The 23,908-nt window shown below is 48.7% G+C and overlaps 2 protein-coding genes across 2 annotated transcripts; both read left to right on the forward strand.

Annotated features, from left to right (window-relative positions):
* Nucleotides 1-6,036: 6,036 nt before the first annotated feature.
* N7446_012094 (uncharacterized protein) lies at nt 6,037-6,534 on the forward strand (the record flags this gene model as incomplete). The annotated part of the gene is made up of 1 exon (XM_058520836.1): nt 6,037-6,534. The coding sequence occupies one exon, from the start codon at nt 6,037-6,039 to the stop codon at nt 6,532-6,534; it is 498 nt and encodes a 165-aa protein (XP_058367122.1).
* A 3,184-nt stretch (nt 6,535-9,718) lies between these two features.
* Nucleotides 9,719-15,011, forward strand: N7446_012095 (uncharacterized protein; the record flags this gene model as incomplete). Its single annotated transcript, XM_058520837.1, has 3 exons — nt 9,719-10,366; nt 10,447-10,800; nt 10,893-15,011. The coding sequence occupies 3 exons, from the start codon at nt 9,719-9,721 to the stop codon at nt 15,009-15,011; spliced, it is 5,121 nt and encodes a 1,706-aa protein (XP_058367123.1).
* Between the last annotated feature and the right edge of the window lie 8,897 nt (nt 15,012-23,908).

Raw genomic sequence — 23,908 nt, forward strand, 5'->3', positions numbered from 1 at the left:
CGGCGTACCTGGGAAAACCTTGTGGATAATCCCGTTCCTCGTTGTTGTTGGGTGATTCGGCTTTTACTGCAGTATTTTCCTCACCTCCAAGTCCGTAATGTCAGTTTTGAAGCTATATAGTTGAATCCACGTTTTCATATGATTCATGATATCACACGAAAGTCGAGTCCGAGAGCCAGAATTGGATGATCCATTCGTGACTGTCGATGCAAGTCGAATTGTATATCTTCTGAGTCCATATAGGTGTGTTGGAAAAATAGGCATCGGCAATGCTAATCAGGTAGAAATTACGACCGATCGGTCCATGCGGATGCGGGCCGGAGATGCTTCATGAATCATGATCACACGTAATTGAATTACTAATCCAATAAAATGAGCACACGTCCTCACGTTACACGAAGACGTTTCGAGTCAACTATCTCTGGTTGACCTAGTCGTCGTTTTATGGCTCGTGGCCGCTGCAAAGTCGGTCGACATTTTAATCTGGAGCGGTGAAAGTCGATGATTAACGCCCGCCCAAGCTCTTCATTCCATAGGACATTATCACGCCGAAGGTCTTCGTGGATGATTCCCAAAGCTTTGATTTCTCTTTTCGACTTGTGAATCTCCTGGAGAAGCCCAGGCGTGAAGTCCATTGATGCTGTACTTTCGCCTCCCCAGCCCATCACGAGCATATGGCGAATCTCTCCAGCCCCGTGAAGGAAATAAATCTTCGCCAAGTCGATCGTACCTAGGAAAACAGGCACAGCAGACCCTTGGGCCTTCCGCAGAATTCTGTATACTTCCGCTTCGCGGGATACTTCCTTCCACAGGGTGGACGTGGTTCCTTTCCCGATGACGGTGTAGCCATATACGACACAAGTGAGTTTGAACGGCGCACCGTACGCCCCGCAGCCTCCAAGGGGTATACATCGGTCAATGTTTTCGTCCAATTGTGCTTTGAGTAGACGGACCAAGTCTTCCGAAGTAATCGGATGCTGCAGATCATCTATGCTTTGACGATGGAGCATTACATTTGGACAACAGTCGTCTAGAAGACCGCCAGACTGCAACCCGAGTAAACATCGCTGGGTGCAAAATTGCGCATCGCAGTGTCCAGAGAATCTCGAATGGCCATACCTTGGATGCAGGCCATGGTGCAGTATGGTTGTATAGTGTCCTTGCAAGACCGGCCTGATTGCTTCTCTCGCGCCCTCCGGGTGATTGATGTTTGTTGCGTGTGACTGCTGTGGTGGACGTCATAGTGGACAGAGAGCCTGTGGGCTACAAGCATCTGGAAAGGGCGGCGGAACCGAGTGAGAAACTCTCGGAGAAGTTCGGTGGAGGGAGTCAAGTTGAGGGAGGTGTGTCTAAGGCCGACGAGTTAGTCTTTCAGGTTTTCATTCAAACATAGTTGGATATACGACAATCTTACAGGAATGATTCGTAATCTTGCAGTATGCGATCGCTAACCAAAGCAGTAATCTTAAGCAACCTCTTTCACTGAACGCGTAAACGTTTTACATCTCCCGACTCTGTCCGATATAGTGGTCTCTTCGCTGTTCGTGATCGCTTTGAAGTTGGCCGACATTTCAATGAAAAGCGATGAAAGTCGATAATCAACGCCCGTTCAAGCTCTTTATTCCACAGGACATTATCGCGCCGAAGGTCACCGTGGATGATTCCCAAAGCTCTTATTTCCTTGTTCGATTTGTGAATGTCCCGCAGAAGCTCAGGCGTTAGCTCCATCGATGCCGTGCTTTCTCCCCCCAGCCCATCACGAGCATATGGTGAATCTCTCCAGCCCCGTGAAGAAAATAAATTTTCGCCAAGTCGATCGTACCTAGGAAAACAGGCACAGCAGACCCTTGGGCCTTCCGCAGAATTCTGTATACTTCCGCTTCGCGGGATACTTCCTTCCACAGGGTGGACGTGGTTCCTTTTCCGATGACAGTGTAGCCGTATACGGCACAAGTAAGTTTGAATGGCGCACCGTACGCCCCGCAACCTCCAAGGGGTGTACATCGGTCAATGTTTTCGTCCAATTGTGCTTTGAGTAGACGGACCAAGTCTTCCGAAGTAATCGGATGCTGCAGATCATCTATGCTTTGACGATGGAGCATTACATTTGGACAACAGTCGTCTAGAAGACCGCCAGACTGCAACCCGAGTAAGCATCGCTGGGTGCAAAATTGTGCATCGCGGTGGCGGGACTGGCTGTCTGGGCCTTTATCATCGATTGTGTCTCTTTGTCGAGCCACGCGTTGGGCAGATGGAGAAGACGGAACTTGACTGAAGGCTCGTTTGCGGCGTGTTGCTGGATTCGAATCGGGGTCTGGTGATTGTGACGACTGTGAGCGATGCCTCACATCGGATGGGGCACAGCTAACTCGAGATCTAGTAGACACTTGACGAGCTGTTGATTCAGGGGAATCTGGCGGAGAGGACGAGGGTTCATAAGTCGAACCAGAATCTGGGCTTGGAAATTCTAGGGCGGTACTGTCGGAGTTGAGAGGAAGTTGCCTGAGTTCATCTTCGGGAATGTGAGAGCGAGTATGATCAAAACTGGTCTTCCATATAGGAATGTCTGGCCGTACGGAATTCCTCCACTCTTGACCTCGCACAGGCGAGTGGAATGCCATCAGACACAAACACAGTGTTCTTGCAACAGAAGTATTTCCAAAGGTAGCTTCTATTTCCGTATTCACTTCGCTGTTAGGATCACATAGAAAGTAGTAGAGCGTGCCAGGATCGTCCTGTGGAACACGGAGGAGAACTCGAGCAATCCCGTTGGTCACGTAGGAGAATTCGAGCCCTTCTTGAACCATCACATGATACTCTTGAACAATGGCAGAGCAGACAAGGCGCTCTGCATTGTACCGCAACTTCGCGTCCTTGTCCGTGGGTATTTTATTTGACTTGACCATCTCCTTCCACAAGTCCATTGGCCGAAGCCCTGTCCGAAGGGTTGCGACGGGAAGCTTGTGAGGTGGCTTATACTCGACGGTCGTGAGGAGAGTGGTGGTACGCCCATCGACACGGTGGATACAGAATTGATCAGGCCTTGGATGGTGTGAACCTGATGGTTGGCTTGCATCTGCTTCAATGGCACCGTAATTGTTCAAGGAATTTGTATGATTGCTGAACTGAATGCCATCGCCTAGGCCAAACTCTTCGCGAGCAGCGGGTATCTTGCACAATTCTGTTATGATATCATTGATGTGCTCTTCCACGGCGAACCGCTCATAAGCCTCGAGTTCTTGCTCGCTGCTGATGGGATTGCGGTTTAGGCGCCGGCCTAACCCTTCTAGCTCATGTGAAGATGTAAACAGACGCGGCCCCTCTCCTGGCGTTGGCTGGAGATAGCTGTGGACGGACCTGTAAAGCTCCGACAGTTGCACTGGACAGTCGGCCCAACGTTCCAGCCGTTTCGGACAGTATTTCCCGGTAGGCAGAGGTATTTTTCCGCTGGTCGAACGAGATGGTGTCTCGACTCTCAGCGGTCGGGAGAGCGAGGTGTGAGAAAGGCGCATTAATTCCATGAAAGTCGTCGGTCGGGTGCGCTCCTTCTCTCGTCTTCCTTCATCTTCTGCCTGCTTCCTTCTCTCTTCTTCCTGCTTGCGTCTCTCTTTCTCTCGTCTTCCTTCATCTTCAGCCTGCTTGAGCCTCTGTTCTGCCTGCAGAAAGAGAGCCTTGTAATCTGGCGAGTTGTTGTTGGCCATCGGTCTGTCAGAGGGAGGAGTACCTTGAGACAACCGCGACTGGTCTCGATTGGTGGGTACCTTATCCAGGAGAGAAGGCTGATGTCAGCTGATCGCGGTTTCCGGTGGAAGTATTTCCCCGAGAAATGACGCAAGGTTTCCGCTGGGTGAGTGAGTTAATTTTAGCATCTCGAGTGTGACATAATATCCCTTCGTCAACAAGACGCCACAGCACTCACCAAAATTGGATTTTCTCAGGCTTCAAAGAGACTACCCTAGGGGCAGAGTCGGTTCATTGAGTCGGTCGCCTCGCACTGAGTCGTGAGGGTCGCATCTGTCTCAACTCGGATCGCTTGAGAGACTTGAGACAGAGATGTGGCAGCGATCGAAAGGGCAAACAGAGTGTGGGGCTGGGGTCGCCATCGGCCTCTCCATGGCGGCGCTCGGCCGCTTCTCGAAACCTTCGTTGTTCTCCAAAGCTGACATCGTAAATCGGTGATTGGTTGCTCCATTCCTAGTTGAAAGAAGTATTCAGTGGATAGTCGAATGATGCAAATTGAAGTCAACATAGTAGTGAGCCCGCTAGCGAGGGGAATGGACTGTCGCGGAGGGATCCAGCTTACTCTTTGACTCCAGAGTGGATTCATAGACAACCTCTGGCCACAATTGGTTTAGTCACCGCTTCCAAAACATACGCCGATTCGACGGTACCTAATGTGCCTCGTCAGTACATGGATAAATTCTGTCCATCTTCAAAATCCTCGGCAAGTACAGTCACCATAGCGAGATCACTATCTCAATTTCATCACTCGCGAGGCCCACATTCCGTTCTCCTATAGAAGCTTATGTTGTGTCATTTCGCTGTGAGGAAGGTGCATAATAAAGCCAGTAGTCAGCGAAGTTCTTTGAAAGAGAGAATACGCTTACCTCTATCGCTGTCCGTCTGTTTGACGAAACACGATTAGATTTGCTCTAGTCTTTGCAGTTAGACATCATGCAATCAGTCCAAGGGACCTCGTGGAAAATAAAATAATGAACCTGACCTATCTGGGTAACTTAGTTGAGTCCCTTTTATGGAATAGGATCTGTGCACGAGGCAAATTGAAGTGCCATCGCTCACAGAACCCATGGCCAGAGGGGTGAATGTAGATCTCTGACACGGTATTTATAGATGCGAAGCATTCTTTATCATGGTAGTCTTTGACTGTATCCTCAGTTTTGAACAGGTTAATGGAAAATTGGACGGGTACTGTAGAATGGAGCATCCCCGCAGAAAAACCAAGGAGGCCGAGGAGATATTTCACTCGCACCTAAAACAACCTTCCTTACCCTCAATTAAAGCTGGTGTTAGGTGTCCCATGGATTATACCCACTGCTTTGCATGCCTCATATTTTAATATTTTTGCCCATATTCTTCTTCGCCCGATTCTCATGAAAACGATCCTTTAGTCAGCAACAACTAAAACACCAATTAGTTACCTCAGTTCCCTCAGACCACAGCCAATGATGAGGCCGAATTCTGCCGAATTCTGCCACGCTAACCCGATGGGTTGCTTCATCAGCCTGTGTTCTCCCAAAAAGCTGTGTCAGCTCGCTGAAAACAGCAGGCGGTGGATTGCATAACCAATTACCCACTATTTACACCGCACTTTTTTGGCATTGTAGAAATTTCAGCACAGGTACATAGTTTTCTGAACGGAGGTATGTCTTATCTTGTAGATCAACCCATCTCCTCATCTTTCCCACGATCTGTCGGCCTCAAAAAATTTGAGTTAACTAGCATCAATCATAGGCCTGGAAATTTCCCCAATCTATTGGCTATTGTTCCACCGTCGACTATCGTTCACTAATACATAATTAAAGCCACAGGAAGGTATCTTAGCTGTAACAGATCATGTGCCTCATTTTTTGACATGCCAACTTCAACGCTCAGCTTCGCGCAACCGGTTGGAGCCGGTCGTTTTCTGAAATAGTAGTGTTCGAGTGGGCCTGCGTTAGCGGCGATGTTCCCTCCACCAGAGCAGTTCATATAGGACTGGCTGACAAGGTAACCCGCACAGTCGCGTTGTTCAATATCAAATCCTCGCATTCTTGAGGGCACATTAGTCCCATTTTGGTGCAATTCCGAATCTCCACTGGGCCCCACTGATCTCCGCCAATAAGGCTGAGTGACGTCATTGCTCAGGCTCTTTCCCCAACATACGTTGATATTCCAACGTGCTTTAGAAATGGGTTGGGTAGGAAAGTGAAGCTCAAATTAGCATCGCTCTGAATAGACAGCACATACTAACTGTCTGTACCTCGTAGCAGTTGTTCGTACCAAACTGGGGCTCAGGGGACCGCAGGAAAAGGAGACATGGAAACCTTGAACCCTCAAATGTTTATTGGGAACCACCATCAATCAATACCAATCCCAGAGACACTCCACTCGCTCCCCGGAGGGCATGTTGCTGTCCTGGCGGGCGACGAGCTCCCACCTCCACGTGGTGCCCGCTGGGAACTCTCAGAGCAACAGTTTGGCTGTCTCCGAGTGCCAGGAGGAGCTCAACAACGCGATCTTCCCCCTTTTCACGACACGCTGACGCGCCGAAAGCCGAGTCTCCGAACCTCACGAAACACCCAACATCACAGAACCAGTACCAAAGAGGAAGTCGTGCCCCCTCACACGTACGCCCCTACGACGGAGAATGGACTTTGTCACTCCATTTATCCCGCCCGACAATTGTTTACGGTGCCGGATCTCGAAGATTACGCGATGCGGAAGCGAAGCGGAAGGCCGGATATGATCAACACAACGCAGTCAGAACAATCACAAGAACCTAGGCCCAAGAACGACGAACACACTCTGCTCTGATGCTGCAACGCGTCAAAATCAACCTCCACCCTCACGAAACACCAATATACAGAACCAGGACCTGAGAGGAAGTCGTGCCCCCTCACACGTCCGCCCCCACGATGGAGAACGGAACTTGTCACCCGTTCGTCCTGCCCGACAACGGTTTACGGCTTGGACATTGACGACGACACGCTGGGCTCGGGGCAGAGCCGGTTATATGGTTCATGGGCTCAACATATGGACGACGCAATCACAACGAAGCCAACAACATTAACACCCAAAAAACACTATCAAAAACACCACCAACAGCTCAGAACGTCAATCCGATCCTTACAATATTTTGCAACTTCACAGTTGATTTGCGTCCCAACAGATGTTCATGCCAAGAGACGCGTCCCAGACATGTCCTTCTGTCACGAAACATCTGCGTGACCACAAATCAACACGGACCTAGAACCCATCAACGAGCAAGACACAAACACTGCCACTGTCTCACACACACCGTAACATCGGCACTCAAAGTAGCGTGCCTCCACACATACAGAACGAACCACCACAGTCTCAACAGGAGGGGCCCTACCGGCAGCCCACCCACGGTGCTCAATTTATCGCAGACGAGTGATTTTGTCAAACAGAAGCAAAGGAGGGCCAGGAAAGGTCTAACAAGTCAAAGATACAGAACAACCATTATAACTATGATTAACGTGTAACTGCCGGAAGCAGGTGAGAGAGGTCACTACGGTTGAGCGAACTCGTTTTCGAATGCAGAAAGCAGCAATTCATGTATTGTTAGTTGAACGCGCTGCATAGCTGCTAATTGGGCGGCTGGGACAGTCTATGAATAAATCAATCAATCAATCAATCAATCTGTTGGTATCACCAGCTAGGTGCTGTGTACACAGTTAAGTGGACAGTGGTTATACTTCCAAAGCAAAAGTCAATTTGATTCATGTAAAAATAGATGTGTGTTCCAAGTCAGGTCAGGTCCCGACCCAAGATACCCCTTAATCCCATGCACGGACACTCGGCGGTCACAACACCGGAGCCGCAGCTCCGCGCAAGAATGCGTACAGCAAGAAAGGGATGTTATATCCCGACACAATCAATCTTCAAAACCCTTCCTAGGAGTAACTGTGCCCATCCCGGAACCACAATTTGTGTAGGAATCTAATCAAGCTTCAGTTCGGTGGAAAACCTAAGATTGTCCGCATTAGAGTAATCCCAGAGGTATTCCACTCTGTCCCCAGACGCAGAAAACTGACGAAGATCCAGGGAACAGCCTCATCGGCTCCAGGAACGTAATAGCCAGCCCTGTGAGCGTTGTTGCTATAATACACGTGGATTTGTCCAAGTCAACACATAGCTTAGGACGTCGGTGGCAAGCCTTGGCTTGGTGGTGGATCCAGTCGGCTTATGTCAGCTAATCCCGGATCCCGGCTGGGGTATTTTTCCGAAAAATGATGTGTGTTTGCATTTGCCACTCATCTAAGACCTGTAGCATATTCGTCTTTCGGCTCGCGATTCGCCATCAATTCGTCTTCGTCGGCTTTCTTGCCCACACACAGCGATTAAGTTTGTTAGCATATGGCGCAGCCCGAGAAGAGACAAACCAAACCCAGATTGGAAGTACGTTTTATATAATCAACTTGAGACTGTCCGCTTCAACCAAACGCAGATTCAACTAACATTGATGCCTAAGTTACTATATCATATAATTCAATAGAAGTCGTCACAGAAGGATCAGTCAGTTAACCGTTCTGTTGCCCTGAAAATGCATGTGTTAAACCTGTAAATTCAACCTTGGAAAAGGGCTCTTACCACATATCGACAGTCGACACGATCTCCACTTATTCCACTTATCGAGAGATTATATCCCAAGTCAACCATTTGAGTGAGTAGCTCAGTTTGGTTGTCTCTCCCTCCATCGGTTTGATTAGGAGAAAGGTATGTTTCCCCTTCCTTGGTCACAATCTCATAACCATACTGCTGGAGTAGGCCACTTTCCCTTATTTTCTGAGGGTTGTTTTCAACACGAATTGTTGTGGTTGATGTGGACATCCTGAGAGAATGACGAATGAAAAACTTCTCTTCGACTTTACACCACTGCAATATGTTGCAAGATGGGAGAGTGGCAACGCGGGGCAGAATGTTAGCTCAATTGCGAGCTGAACACGGGTGGTTGGGACTGCCTTAAATAATGTGTCGTACAGAGGATTTCAGAAGCAGAGTCCCCACCAGACCCACACGCTTTTTTTCCCAATACCCCACCATAATTGCACTAAGCTTAATTGGCTAGAAAAATTTCCCTCACAGGGTGGGGGTAAGTGAAGCGGTGTGATTGGCTTTTGGAGACTCTAAAACTCGACGATCTAGACTAGAACTGCAGTAGGAACCGGGTATGTGTATACTGTAATCTGGGCTTTGACCCAGTGCTTTTAAAGCCAGGATTGTTCATTTACATGCGAGGGCTTGCGAAAACGATCTGCCGCTGTGGGGTATTTTGTTGGTTGCTAGGGCTTGGTCTTGTCAGCTCCGCGCCTATCCAGGTTTTACTGTAGCCTCTTCCCCGCACGCTCCCGTTCTGCCACCGCCTCGCACGTTACTTGCCATTGTCTAATCATTCCACCAACTCCGTAGGCAATTCTCGGTCATCCCTGTTGAGTATCGCGGTGGTCAAAGCTTGTGACAGGACTAGCGATGGACATTTAAATAGACGGGGTTCCCACTTTTGAGAGTAACCTCAATAAGAACACTACAACTACCTATCTCAACAGGTTATGAGCCCGGATGGCTTTACCTTCGGGCACGCAGGCATTTCAACACAAAAATCCTTTCCCTGCCATTACAGCTAAGCTTCTCTATCAGAAACTAACTTCATGAACTTCAGAAACTGACCATATATTCTCAGTAACTTGATGAACAATATGAAGTTCTATTGCTCAAAACCCTCTCGAAGCAATAACCTGGATGAACTTCCATTCACTGAAGACTTACAGATAGCATGCCATCATTGCTACTATTACACTGTCACACTGGCACGGAGTATCGCAGGGTTGCCCCCATAGCCAAGACATGTCACCGTTTGCAGCAAGCCTCGGGAGTTTCTCCGTCAAATGGCCATAGACAGTATGCCATTATTGCTACGGTTACACTATGAAACTGGCACGAGAGACACCAGCCACAAGGCCATTTCGGAAGAAAAATGCGGAAAACACTACAAAAGAGACACTCTTGGACGGACGAGGAGCTGAACATCCTCTCATACCTCCGATACACTCGCCATTGGCGCTTCAAGAAAATCCAAACGTCCTACTTCCCATCACTTTCTCCGAACGCACTCTTGGGAGCCTACTGGCGCCTGTCCACCGAAGACCGCATACGCCGAGCATCGAGGATCACCACCTCAATCATCGCTCCTCGCAACACTGGAGAAAACCTCTCAGGTTCCCCCCGAGCTCAACCCACATGTTCCAGTATCGCACAGGGGACAAGTCGCTATCGCACTCTTGCTCAGTCAGAAAACAACATTGAGACTTTGGCCTTCACCCCACCAAGCCCTGCGGGTGGAGGGGATCCATTCATTTCCGACAACAGCAATTCGAGTCGTTACAAACTCAGGCCAAACAGACCCTCAATCTTCCCTCCAAGGAAGCCGGGATATCTTGTTGACCGACGCCGTTTCCCCCACTTCTTTAGATCGTACAAGTACTCTCTCAATCTACAAGGAGTCCCGGACAGCGACTATACTCCTCCATCTCGGATGCCTACGCCAAGTTCATCAGATCGAAGCGTTTCCATCGTCTCAAGTCTTCCCAGTGCCGCGTCAAGCCTTGAACTCTTTGGCTTGGAGGTGCGCTCGCCTCAGTCATCAAATAGTGAATCGGGTACCTCTGATCGGCCCAACGACATATCTAGCCCTGAATTCTTCAGCTCCGAGGAGCATCCTTTGCCGACATGACTGAAATCACAAAGTTTGAGCAATTCGGAATCAATACGTTCTATAACGGAATCCCAACATTAGATAATGCCAGCGACTGGTTTCGGTGGAATCAGAAGGTCAATGAGTTCATTCGGATATCTGCGGTTGCCGACGATGGAGCGACTCCACCGATAGAAGAGGAAGAAGCACGGCAATGGATTCACCGCCAAAATTTCTATTCTGCGATGATCACGGCAAAGCTGACACACAATGCGGCGCAAAGAATCAATGCCTTTGAGATTCCTCGAGTCCACGTACTGCTTAAGGCAGTCAAGGACAACTTCAAACCAGAAGGCTCAGGCACTGTGGGAGCACTCAAGCCCTCGGAGCAGAGATCAGGAAGATCCATGCTGAAAAACTCCTCCTTGACCCTGATTGCGTAACCTCCGAAATTGAGCGAACATTTTTCTTCGTGCATGCACTCGGTCCGGAGTACGAGAGCTTCCGCGATCATATCTTCCGACAAATGGACCTTGTCAATGAAAGAGACGCAAATGGGAACGTCACGAAAGCGGCGCCCACGTTTGACTATATCGAGAATAAGGCAATTGAGGAAGAGCATAGGAAGGGGCAATTGGGTAAACAAGCAATGGAGACGCAAGCACTTCCTGCTCTTGCTCTAGTCCGTGGGCCAGGTGACAAGAAACTCATCCCGTCGTCGGACGGAACTACTTGTCGAATCGAGATCGATAACGTCCCATATTGCTCCTTCTGCCGAAAACCTTATCACGTTGACTCCGAATGTTTCACCAAGAATCCGAAACTGAAACAGAAAGACGGAGATGGACCGAAGCCAAAGCCAGGCAGGATGCATACGGGCACACGCAAACAGTTGAAGAAGCGGCCTTCGACGGATGACGAGGATGACGATGCGGGTGGTCCAAAGGATCCGAAGAAACCAACTTTCATGGCGACGAGAGCCTCCGAGAAAGATGTCAACGAAGCATTTGGAAACGATATCGAGGGCTATTTCGCCCTGTCCGACCATATTCCCATAATGATGGCGATAAAAACCCTCTCTATTCGCGACGCGTGGATCGTGGATAGTGGATGCGCTCAGCACGTCTGCAATAGTGCCTCGAGGTTTGTCCAAATGGCCAAGTACCATGGCCCCTCACTAAGAGGCGTTGACACCTCAACGGCTCCCTCCGGAGTGGGAACAGTGAATATCCTTTGCAATGTACGCGGCAGAAAGAAATGGCTTGTGCTTGATAACGTCCTCTATGTTCCATCTGCACACGCCAATCTCATATCGGTGCTCCAGCTTCTCAAACGAGGAGCAAAGGTCGAATTCTCAAGCTGGAGTGCTATAATTCGCAACAAGTCAAACGGAAAGAATCTATATACTGCCAACGAATATCATGGAGTCTACGCACTCGATCTGTGGACAAGTCTGACTTTTCCCTCTTACCATGTTAGCCCGCAAATGTCTCTGTGGCACAATCGGCTTGCTCATATGAGTGATGCAAATCTTCGGCGACTCAAAAAGCAGGCTCACGGTGTTCGGGACATGGAGCCACGTCATCCATGCAATTCGTGTCTGCAGGGGCGAATGATCGAAAAACCCCACCGCAGATCAGGAAATAGCAGGAGAGGCGAAGACGCAATGGAGCTCCTCCATATTGACGTTGCAGGGCCATTTGACGAGGGCCTTGACGGCAGTCGTTACTGGCTCACCATCGTTGACGACTTCACGGGCTGGATCGAGATTATCCCTATACCACGAAGACAAGAGTTCGTCATAGAATCACTACGGTTCTTCCTCGACCACAATGAGCGCCCCGAACGAAAATGCAGGCGAATACGTCTCGACAGAATATCTGAACAAGTGGGAGACGAGATGAAGTTCATGTTGTTCTCGCGCGCAATTCAAGCTGAGGTGACAGGAGTGGATCAACACCAGCAGAATGGGGTTGCTGAAAGAGCCCACAAGACAATTTATGATCGGGTTAGGCCTACCTTAGCACATGCGAGGTTGCCGTCTACATTCTGGCCGGAAATTGCTCGAACCGCAGCGTTCCTCTCCAACCGGTCGCCGTCATCGAAGCTCAACATGACTCCGTACCAAGCGTGGTATGGCGACAAGCCTGACCTATCACGACTCAGAGTGATCGGATCCAAAGGGGAATACTTGATCCCGCCAAAGCAAAGAAAGAAGCTTACGGATCCGCGAACAAGGCCATGCATTTTGCTAGGCTATGAAGGAAATACCAACTACCGTATCCTCCTGGAAGACGGAAGAATCGTTGGGACTCCAAACGCCGAATTTCACGAAGTCCTTACAGCTCCCTCCACACAGACTATAGAAGATGTGGGAGCCAGACAAGACGGCTTACCTGAGGCAACGGCTGCTGCCGCAGGGGGGAGTGAGACGGTGGGACTAATAAATCAACCGTCGGTAGGCATCCGGCAAGCATCCGTGCCTGCTTCGGGGCGCCAATTGTCAATGGCACCATCGGAGCGGGCCCTACCTAAGCCGAGAAACGATATCTCGCACATACTGCCTCGGAGTAACGATAACTCGCGAGTGCTTACCCAGCCGAGTAACGATAACTCGCAAACCCCAGCGTCGTCTAAATCGAGTAACGAAGACTCGCAGCCAGCTGTTGCTGTACAGGGAGATAGGACCTTGTCGTCCATACGGAGTGACGATGCCCTCGGACCTCTATCACCTGCTTATCAGGATTCTGTCCTTAGGATTGACTCACCACCCGGTGGCGACCAGCAACAAGACGACGCTCAACAAGGGCTAAGTTCAGGAGAATGGCAACGATATCCAGAACTCCAACTTGAACTTGACAACCCAGTTCATGAAGTGCAACAAGGAGCACTAGATCATCACCCTGAAATGAAGATTCGTGCTCCACAAGTCACATTAGACATGTCTGATGAGAGCGAAGAAGAGCTTGCACTAATGAATATACCCGAAGAGAACATCATCCCAACACTCTTAACGGTAGCTGCAGAGGAAACAGAACCCTTTGAGCCAAAGAACCTGCATCAAGCGAAGAACGACACAAGCTGGCTCGAATGGAAAAGGGCAATGCTTGAAGAAGTGAACTCACTCAAGCAAAACAAAACGTGGGAGGTGGTTGATCCCCCCAAAGACCGGCGAGTTCTCAGTGGAAAATGGGTCTTCAAACTCAAACGAGGACCTCACGGCGAAGTACTCCGCCATAAGAGCAGATGGGTGGTGAGAGGCTTCACACAAGAAGACGGTATTGACTATGATGAAACCTTTGCCTCGGTTGTCAAGCCAATGAGCTACAAAGCCCTCTTCGCAATCGGAGCGGCCCTGGACTTCGAGATCGAGCAAATGGATGTCAAAACCGCATTCTTGTACGGACATATAGACCACGAGATCTACGTCGAACAGCCCCATCACATGACGGATGGCACCCCAAGGGTCTGCAAGCTTCGAAAAGCCCTCTATGGATTAAAGCAGGCTCCTCGCATCTGGTACCAGACCCTCACGAACTTCCTGCGCAATCTTGGCTTCGAGCCAATCACCGCCGATCTTGGTATCTTCGTTCGGAGCAATATGTACATCGCGGTGTATGTTGATGATCTCCTGATCGTGGGTCCGAGTATCGCAGAGATCAAGAAGATCAAGCGGAGCCTAAGGAACCGTTTTCAGATGACAGATCTGGGCCCATGCAGCTACTACCTTGGGATATCCATCCAGCGAGACCGCCAAAACAGGAAACTGTCCCTCAGTCAAGAAGCATACATTGACAAGGTTGCTCATCAATTTGATATTGGCAACTGCGCTCCCATCGGCACGCCGATAGAAACCTCACCGCTTCCCGAGAACAGTCCAGAGTACACGTGCCCTCCAGATCAGAGGACCTCTTACCAACGCATGGTCGGATCTCTGATGTACATTATGCTTGGAGCCAGGGGGGACATCGCGTACGCAGTCTCTGTGGCGAGTAGGTCTCTGGCAAATCCTGGGCCCCAACACATAAAACTCGCTCAACGCATCCTGCGGTACCTCAAAGGAACCAAGAGCCTCAGACTCGCGTACAAGGGTCAGCCTCAGAAACTGAAAGGCTTCACAGATGCAGATTGGGGAGGATGTCGTGACACGAGACGATCAACAGCTGGGTATCTCTTCAACATTGGAAGTGGAGCAATCAGTTGGCAATCGAAAGGCCAGGGCGTCGTTGCCCTCTTAACCCGTGAAGCCGAGTTTCTAGGGCAGACACAAGCCACCAAAGAAGCAGTCTGGCTGAGACGACTTCTCAATGAATTGAATATGAACCAAGGAACAACCGCCACGATCATCTGCGGTGATAACCAAGGTGCTATCGCTCTCTCCTCGAACCCACAATACCACTCTCGTACATGTACAAAACATATGGAAATCCAACGCAAGTGGCAGGGAGAGGTCCAAGACAACGGAACAGTGAAGCTCAAATATATCCCAACCACAGAACAAATTGCTGATGGGTTCACCAAACCCCTTGCTCGGGAAAGATTTGAGTGGTTTCGGAAAGGGCTTGGCGTTGAGTGATTGCTACACCTTATTTGTATTGAACAAGACTAAGGCGCAGGGTACCCTTTCCTTCCTTTCTTCTCAAATGAAGTTTTTTGAAGGTTTTAATGGGACCCGTCACAATCGCGATTACATAGTCAGTGACACCATTGGTGATGGTGGCCATCGAGTGGGAGTGTTGAGTATCGCGGTGGTCAAAGCTTATGGCAGGACTAGCGATGGACATTTAAATAGACGGGGTTCCCACTTTTGATAGTAACCTCAAAAAAGAACACTTCAACTACCTATTTCAACAATTTCTTTTGGAGCCCTATTGTTCCCTGCCTCTATCATCTGTTTGCGTTTTCCATGGAAACTTTGCTGCTATGAGTTGCATGGAGTGTGGCACTGCTTCACCAGCCTGGTGGTTAGCAAGGTGTACCAGAAGCACAGTATCATCGCCCATAAACCCGGAACCCCTGCCGCGGATCGACGCGGGTAAATGTTAAGTGGAGTCTCGCTCCGTCAAGTGGAGACTTTCTCGCCACTCTTAAGGCTGAGTAATCACAAATAGCCCAGGCCAGACCAAGCTGTGCAAGGGCTCAAAGTTTGCAACGCGATTTTGCCCATCGTAACCGAGCTAGACGTTTCGAAGCCCCATTTGGTATCCGGTTTTGACCTACTAAAACAAGTTAAGAAATTTATACAGTTGACACCAGGCTAGAGTAATAAGGAAAGGATAGGGCACGGTAGGGATGTACAGTGACTGGCCATAAGTTTGGACACCCTCCTTAGACCCACTCAGCTATTACATAATTCTTACCTCAGTTCCGGGAATTGATAGGGACACTCCCACTTTTGTTCCGGACACTCCTAATTATGTAATATCCATGATTAGGTAATTGAAAACGTCATGTGATTGTATTGGTATTCATTCTCCGTATTATTTACATGACCTTCGTGTATGCCCAACTTTACCACATGCAGTGCATTTAAAGGGTGCCCTCTTCCGTTTATTCATAGTCTCGCTGTCGTCTTTCTGCTCCAATTGATCCCACTTCCGCTTTTTAGGCTTTGGAAAAGGAATCAAAGGCTCTAAGAGAGGAAGGTATTCTGATTCCATTTCAGAAAGCCCAGTTCGCCAGAATGGGTGGATATCTGTCAATGGGATAGCTTTATTGCTCGGCAATAAACTAGTAATCCGATGGGCACAAGGAAGACCCATTGTCCTTGTGAACGTATTAGTACAAGGGGGTAAAGGAGCAAGATTTGTAGCTCTTCTAGCCTTTGTAACTTGCTCGCCAATCAGTCGTATCGAATAGCGGGAGGTCCTGATCACAATATTAGTATAAAGTTGATGTAAGGTTACTACTGGCCTCTCAATCTGATCTCGTCTAAAATCATATTCAAGCGTAGCATGCTGGGTTTGTAAAGCCTGTGAAATCCTTTCAAATACGATCAACATATCCCCTGTCGAAGCACCGATGTGCTTTTTTAAAAGGCATGTGAGCCTTCAACTCGAGAGGTCGCAGAATTACCGAGGTGTAGGCATTGTTGTGTCCATGCAACTATGAATTTTTCTTTATGAATTAGCCATGTCTCCTTAACATATCGAAGAGAAGGGGAGGTCTGATATCGCTTCTCGAACTCTGATAGCCTCGAATTGTAGTCGTTCTCTGTAGTAGAATAAATTAGCTGATTCCATGATTCCATGATTTTTGAAATGTTTGATATTCGGCGTTCGTCGTAAAATGCTGCTTCGTATTAGACGTTACGTTCTTGTTAATATGCCAGATGCAAAGAAGATGGGGATAATCTGGACAGACGACCTTGACAGCACCTAATAATGCAAGGTCTCTATCTGTACAAAGAACTGGATAGAAAGAGAGGGGGTCGAGAAATGAGAAAAAAGTCTTTAAAGCCCAAATATAGCTCTCTTCCTGTTCATTCTGCATAAAGCAAAATGCAACGCTAAAGGTTGAATTTGATGGCGAGACACCAATAATATGCAATAGAGGCATACGATATCGGTTTGTCTTATAGGTGCAGTCTAGGACGAATACCCTGTTGTATAGGTTAGCATACTTGATTGACTCTGGGTGTGCAAACATAAAAAAGAGGACATGTCCTTCGCTATCCTGCTTAATAGCATATTTCCAGTGATTTTCCTTCAAAGTCTTCAGTAGAAACTCAAGGGGAGTACTATTACCGAGCTTTTGCCTTCGTAAAGCACTTCGCGCATTGTAGATGTCTCGAGGGGTAACTAAAGCATTAGGATGCTCTCGTTTGATTAGAGCTAGGATGCCACGAGGGTTAGATCCAATTTCCGATAGATGTAGGACCTTTTGAAGCTGCTCCTCTGTGAGCCGACGGGCAGCTGAATGTCCGATCATATTATCATCAGCTGTGTGATTATGATTCCGGTTTTGGACCTGTAACTCCCACTTATCATCAAAAAGCATTTTCCCGTATAGCTTAAATGGACAGCCAATCCGCCGTGTAGTTGTCGTTCTTCGTTTCGCTCCATCAGGAGCATTCACTCGGTCACGATACGTTCCACCACGGTCACAACCAAGATAGATGTACTTATCTGTGATTGATCGTATAGTAGTGACAGCGTAACCTTGCGAGAGAGCATGCTGACGGACAGAGGCAATTAATAAATCTCTGCTATCAAAAATTTGCTCAGTAGGGGGCTCCATTTCTGAAAAATCCGAGAGGCAGAGATTTGAGGAGCTAAGAAAAGAGGGAGGCGAGGGCTGGGGATTTATACTAGACCTCGCCAAACGCGGGTTTGGGGCGGGTTGTCGCTTTCTCCTACCCGCCCACGGGTAACCCGCGCGGGTTTTGGCCTTCATGAACCCGCCCGTGGGTTCTTGGCGGGTACCCGTGGGTTACCCATATAACCCACCAAAATGCATAATAAGTGAACAAAAGTGTATTAGTCAGTAGTGGTAATATTGGTAATTTAATTTTGTCACAACTTTATATGGGAGATACCGTCTCATGAAATGTCTCACCACCTCAATAATATATATATTATATATGTACAGGCAATTGTCCAGCCAGAGCGCGCTCTCCGAACACTTTTGCATCCCAGCGTTGGCACTAAGAACATCCATCGACCCTTATTGATATCAAGCCTCTCGAGGACACTTTAAGCTATAATATCCAGAAAAATGATTGACCAGCCAGTGAAGAAGCATCCTCGCCATCGTTTTACTGTCGCACGAGTTTTGGGTACCCGTGGGTTTAGGGTACCCGCGGGTTGACGCGACCCACTATCTCATACAAAAAACCACCGCGACGCGTTGGGAAAAAAAATCACTCTGATCCCACGAAAATTCCAATTCTTGGAACTCCAACGAGCTTGAGCTATGAGCATCGAATCTCCAAAAGCCATGTCCTCGCGGTCAATTCATCGGTCTTTGAGCCCCTTGCTCTCCATTGAGCCATCATCAGATGTTTCCATGGACTCGGACTTCCAGTCCTCGGTACGATACTCTCAAAATCGCAGATTAATTCAACAACTCAGAGACGCAAGCACATACTAACCAGTTAGCCTTTCACTGGCTCCCGACGTAGCGTCGATAGTCCCGCTCAACAACCTCCAACGATACTTCGACGCGTCGGACCGGACCGCAGAAAGAACTGGATATTGTACGAGCCTGAACATTCCAGCAGTTTTTTGACTTGGTGGCAAAAAACAGAATATGGTCAAGTGCTGAATGGCGACGGACGGTCTAAAATAAAGTGGTCGATGGAGTCACATTACGCTGAAGTTTGGAAGCATTTCGACCAAGTTGCGGGCATTGAAACTGGCATTCCCAAAGTGATCTGTAGGGCTTGCTTGACCCTACTTGATCATCCACAGCACAAAAAGCACGGCACAAGCGCAATGGGAAAGCACCAGAGATCCAAGTCCTGTCGAAAGGGCCAGAAAAGAACATGCCATCAAGCTCTCGTGTCAAACTCAATCCAGAAAGCCTTCTTGGGAGTACCATCCGGTCCGAACAAGTTCACCACATCGCAGTTCGAGGAGCGGCTGCTGAGGACCATTGCTTGTCTTCGTCTGCCCTTCCAGACCGTTGAAAACCCTGAATTTCAAGCACTCCTCAAGTTCATCCACCTCGGACCGGGAGAGCTAGAAATGCCTTCAGCAAAAACCTTGCGACGACGCCTGCGTGACGCTGTAAGAGGACAACAGGAATCACAGTTGCGAGATCTACCCGAAGACGCCAAAGTTTCACTTGCATTAGATTGTTGGACTAGTCCCTTCCAGCAAGCATTCATGGCAATTACAGTCTACTTCATCGATAGAGATTGGAACTACCGCGAGCTGCTTCTTGGGTTTGAGCCTTTGCATGGACCTCACACAGGAGTCAATTTGAGCGACGTGCTCCTCCAGCTGCTCAGAGAAAGACAGCTATTGGGTCGTATCTTCAGCGTTACCACGGATAATGCAACAAATAATGAAACCCTCATCCGAGCGCTGCAAGAATCACTCATTTCTAGTGGCGCCATCGGCTCGAGAGAATCCATTGTCCGTGTTCCATGCATGGCCCATGTGATTCAGCTTTGCCTCAAGCAGCTGTTGGGGCATATCAGAGCTGCTCCCAAGAATAAAGAAGTGAGAAGTTTTTGGTCCAATTCACAAGCTCTTTGTCTCAGGGACTCAGTGGACCATGGTGAGGTGGCGCATACTCTAGCAAAGGCGAGTCCGTTGATTTCGGACCCGTCATATTTGGACATTGCTGACGGTGCCTCTTCCACAGATTCGGTCCTTTGCAGTTTTTGTCAACGCCAGCCCCCAGCGGCGAGATGCATTCCTGTGCCTCCAATCTGGTGGAATGCGACTTTTCCCGTTGCATGATGTTCAGACCCGCTGGAATTCCACCTTCTTGATGCTTCGACGAGCGCGCCGACTAAGGAATACCATCGACAAATACTGCCGAGACCATGACTATTCACAATTTAAAATCACTGACATTGAATGGCGGCAAATTGACTATCTTGTTCACTTGACGAAGCCGTTCTTTCAGTTCACCATGGCCCTGATGAAGACAAAAGACGTGACAATTCACAGCGTCTTCCTCGTGTACAGGAAGCTACTGGAACACATTGAACGCTCAAATCGAAAATTGAGAAAAAAGACGACCCCCTGGAAGAAGGACATGTATGGAGCGCTGCTTGTCGCGAAGCAGAAGCTGAGAGAATACTACGAAAAGACGTATCGTGATCACGGCTTCCTCTATGGCACGGGGACCCTACTTGCTCCTCAATACAAGCTTTGCGCTTTTGACGACGCAGAGTACTCGCAGTGCCACAGTGAAACTTCCAAAAAATACTGTGAATACCTCAGGACATGTTTCTCGCAATATCAGCAACGGAATCCTGAGATGCTCTTCCGTACCGTGCATCGCCCTTCCTTGCAAGCCTCGGAGTTAGATCGGCTTCTTGGGCCGTCACAAGACGCACAAGTCAACGAAGGGTTCGAGCATGACGAGGTCGATCGATATCTTCGCGAGGGTAAGTATTATCGGGCCGCTGAAGCTTGATGACAGACTAATTCCTCATAGCAACTGTCTCAATTCCTCCCCGCGCATATTGGAAGGAGAACGAGCGTAAATTTCCAGTCCTGTCGCGACTGGCTCGCGATTTGCTCTCGGTCCCTGCTACGGGCGCAGGAGTTGAAAGGCTATTCAACAGCGCACGGGATATCTGCCATTACCGCCGCGGATCCCTCAACGAGACAACCATTCAAGACTTGATGATGTACATGTGCTCGGAAAGATTCACTTTGGAGAGCCGGCAATTGAGTCTTCTGGAAAGTCCAGCGGTTGAGAGGGAGGGCCAGGAAGCCCTCGAAGAAGATGAGGCGTTAAAGGAGACTGAAGACGATATTGCTCCTATCAGCGATGTCGAGGAGAACGATCCCATTGAGGATTCCGAAACAGGTCTCGCCGTCGAAGGGGTAAGTGGAGTAGAAAGCACAGCCTCAGAGGAACTTCCAGCCCATGATCAAGTGCAAGATGCGGCGATGGCTGAAGTGGCCGAAGATGAGGACGACGATGGAGATTTGCTCCCACCTCCGGTCACACGCCTCGGCGATAGGTCTCACAAGAGATCATCCGGTAGGGTAACAGTACCTTCAAGCCGGCTGCAGGGTTACGAGCTGTATTAGTCTATGAATTAAGCTTAATCTGTTTTATTCCTCAAATTTATGTACTCCAAAACTTTAGACCATACTTATACCAGAGCCATACCTTGATATAAATCAAAGATACGGCATTATTTTATGCTAGCTGACAAATCACTCTTTTTTGGCTATCGCGGGTTATATGGGTACCCATTTGGGTCGCGGGTCGGGTTCTCAAAATGAAGACCCGCCCACGGGTCTGCTGACTAAGACCCGACCCAACCCGTGGGGCGGGTTTTCGTGGGCGGGTTTGGGTTGTGGGCGGGTTTTGGCGAGGTCTAATTTATACTATACTATGGTATGACATTTAGAATGATGTTGCTGTGGTAATTCCAATACAATCACATGACGTTTTCAATTACCTAATCATGGATATTACATAATTAGGAGTGTCCGGAACAAAAGTGGGAGTGTCCCTATCAATTCCCCTCAGTTCCCTCAGACCACAGCCAATGATGAGACAGAATTCTGCCGATTCTGCCACGCTAACCCGATTGGGTTGCTTCATCAGCCCGTGGTCTGAGCCGGGAACCCCTTCCGTACATACAAGTTTCCGGTTCTCGCCAGCAACCCCACCATTTGGTCAAGGTGTGTTTTCTCAAGCTCTCTGAGAGTATTTCTGACATTGTTAGAAAGAATGGCATCACCGGATTTGCCCAATATGATCTCTAGATCGCGAAAGCGTGCTCGACAATCCTCCCTCGAGTGGCCTTCTTCCAGTTCACCATTACAAGAACCACCTGCGTCTACTCAGCGATCTCGTTATATCTCAGGATTGCAGCCACGCGAACGTGTCGATATGGTACTGGCTGAGCTTAATGATAAGCACCGGTGGACAATCAAGGATCTTCTTTACCACATGGTGCATGCACAACCAGTCAAAAAAAATGGATATTCGACATCGTATCGAGCACAGAAATTGTCTGACGCTATATATGGGCAACCTGAAATTATTGAGCGGCTAGGTAGTGTCTCAAAAGACATATATGCCACTGGTGCATCCGATCTCGTGTCTCGGATACAGACCGAGATTCGAGGGCTGATTAACGGAGATATACTCGGCGAGTTCCAGTCCAATGTGGACCCTAAAGATATGGACATCTCTAGCTTGGCTACGCAGATGCAGAGGAAAGCTCCAGAGCTCTGTGGACTGCTCGTTAGCATCATGACACCTCCAGGAAACCATCGCGATACACCCAAGATCCACCAGGGCAGCATTGTGATGGTCTGTTCAATTCTGGCTTGCGCTTTTGCACCACGGAAAAGCAACAACTTCCCGATGTTGATCGGCTTGTATTTACATGCAATGGGTGTCAAGCGACGTGTGATTAGCTTTCTGGCTGGCCTGGGGATAAACTCAGCATACCAGACTATCATGGACAGACGGAAGGAACTTGCAGAACTAGGACAGGTACTATAACCGCATTCACCGGAGAATAACATGTTCTGGCTGACTTCTTACCCCAAGATGTGTACAGAAACAATTGAAACAGAATGCCCAGGCTTCTCGCAGGAATCTCATTGTGGCATGGGATAACTTTGACTACAGCCAGACTGTTCGACATCAAACTATTCGTGATCCATCAGAGCATATCTCCGCCACCACTGGCAAGCTTTGTATCGGTCAGTCCATCCCTGCAGGAGGGCTTCTCCGATCTATGTTCCATCCAGAGGTTGCACTGAGTCCTCATGATATCTACATGGCACCAGGCAATCAGGATGATGAGATCTTCCATCAATGTCAGCGCCATTGGATTGCAGAGGCCATTCGCTATACTCATCGGGAGGCAGTAGAGAAACTATTTACTGCGGAAGCGTGCGTCAAACCAGGCCAGATGAAACCGCGAGCCCATCTTATTGACTGGCCTGAATTCCCAGCAGTTAAACGACTGCAAGCGCAGAAGACAATTCACTACAGCCTTGGGCCAATGTTATACAACGAAGGCACGACAGAGGGGACATACAAGGTCATTCAGAATGTCTTTCTGGAGCAACTGGGGGATGATGATGATACAGACCTTGATGGGCTTTTACAACTGGTTTATGGAGATCAGAAAACAGTGTCACTCCTTCGTGCCGTCAAAAAAGAACGTGCGGAGGCTTCTCGTCTTTTCGATCGTTTCAGCTGGATATTGCCAATCCCCGGACTGTTCCACTGGCGTATGAACTACTTGGATATGATCTTTGAGCTCTATGCTGGGACAGACCACCCTACCGTTGAATCGACGATCCATCATAATAAGGTCTGTCTCGGTTGCGTACAGGGACACAAAAGTCCATTCCACCATAAAGAAGAGGTGGCTACTCGCTCATTTGACGCTCGCGTCACGGCCATGTTCTATCAGTTTGTCCCATTAACAGTCAATTTCGCGGATGCTAAAGATGTGGATGATTGGATTCAAAGCCTCGGAAGGGGTCAATTCCTGGACGTTGTGGATCAGATACGCCAGTCTCTGTTCCATTTTAAAGAGCAGCAGTCTAAGGTTCGTGAACGAGAAGGAGAACCAGTCGACTATGAGTTCTCAGCACATGCGAAATTCCTTCAGCAGATGGAGACTTACAAGTCCTTGAAGCTTGCCATCAAACTTGGTGACATTGGAATTATCCAGCGGATCTTTGCACAATGTTGTCTCCTCTTCCCTGGCACAAAGAAAACCCGATATTCTTTCCTCTCCTTGTATATGACATGGCTCACTCAAACCAAAGCAGCTGATCCCGAGCTGCAGACTGCCATTCT

The sequence above is a fragment of the Penicillium canescens genome (genome assembly GCF_028828765.1).
Source record: "Penicillium canescens strain IBT 15451 chromosome Unknown utg000009l_segment0_segment0, whole genome shotgun sequence".
NCBI lineage: Eukaryota > Fungi > Ascomycota > Eurotiomycetes > Eurotiales > Aspergillaceae > Penicillium > Penicillium canescens.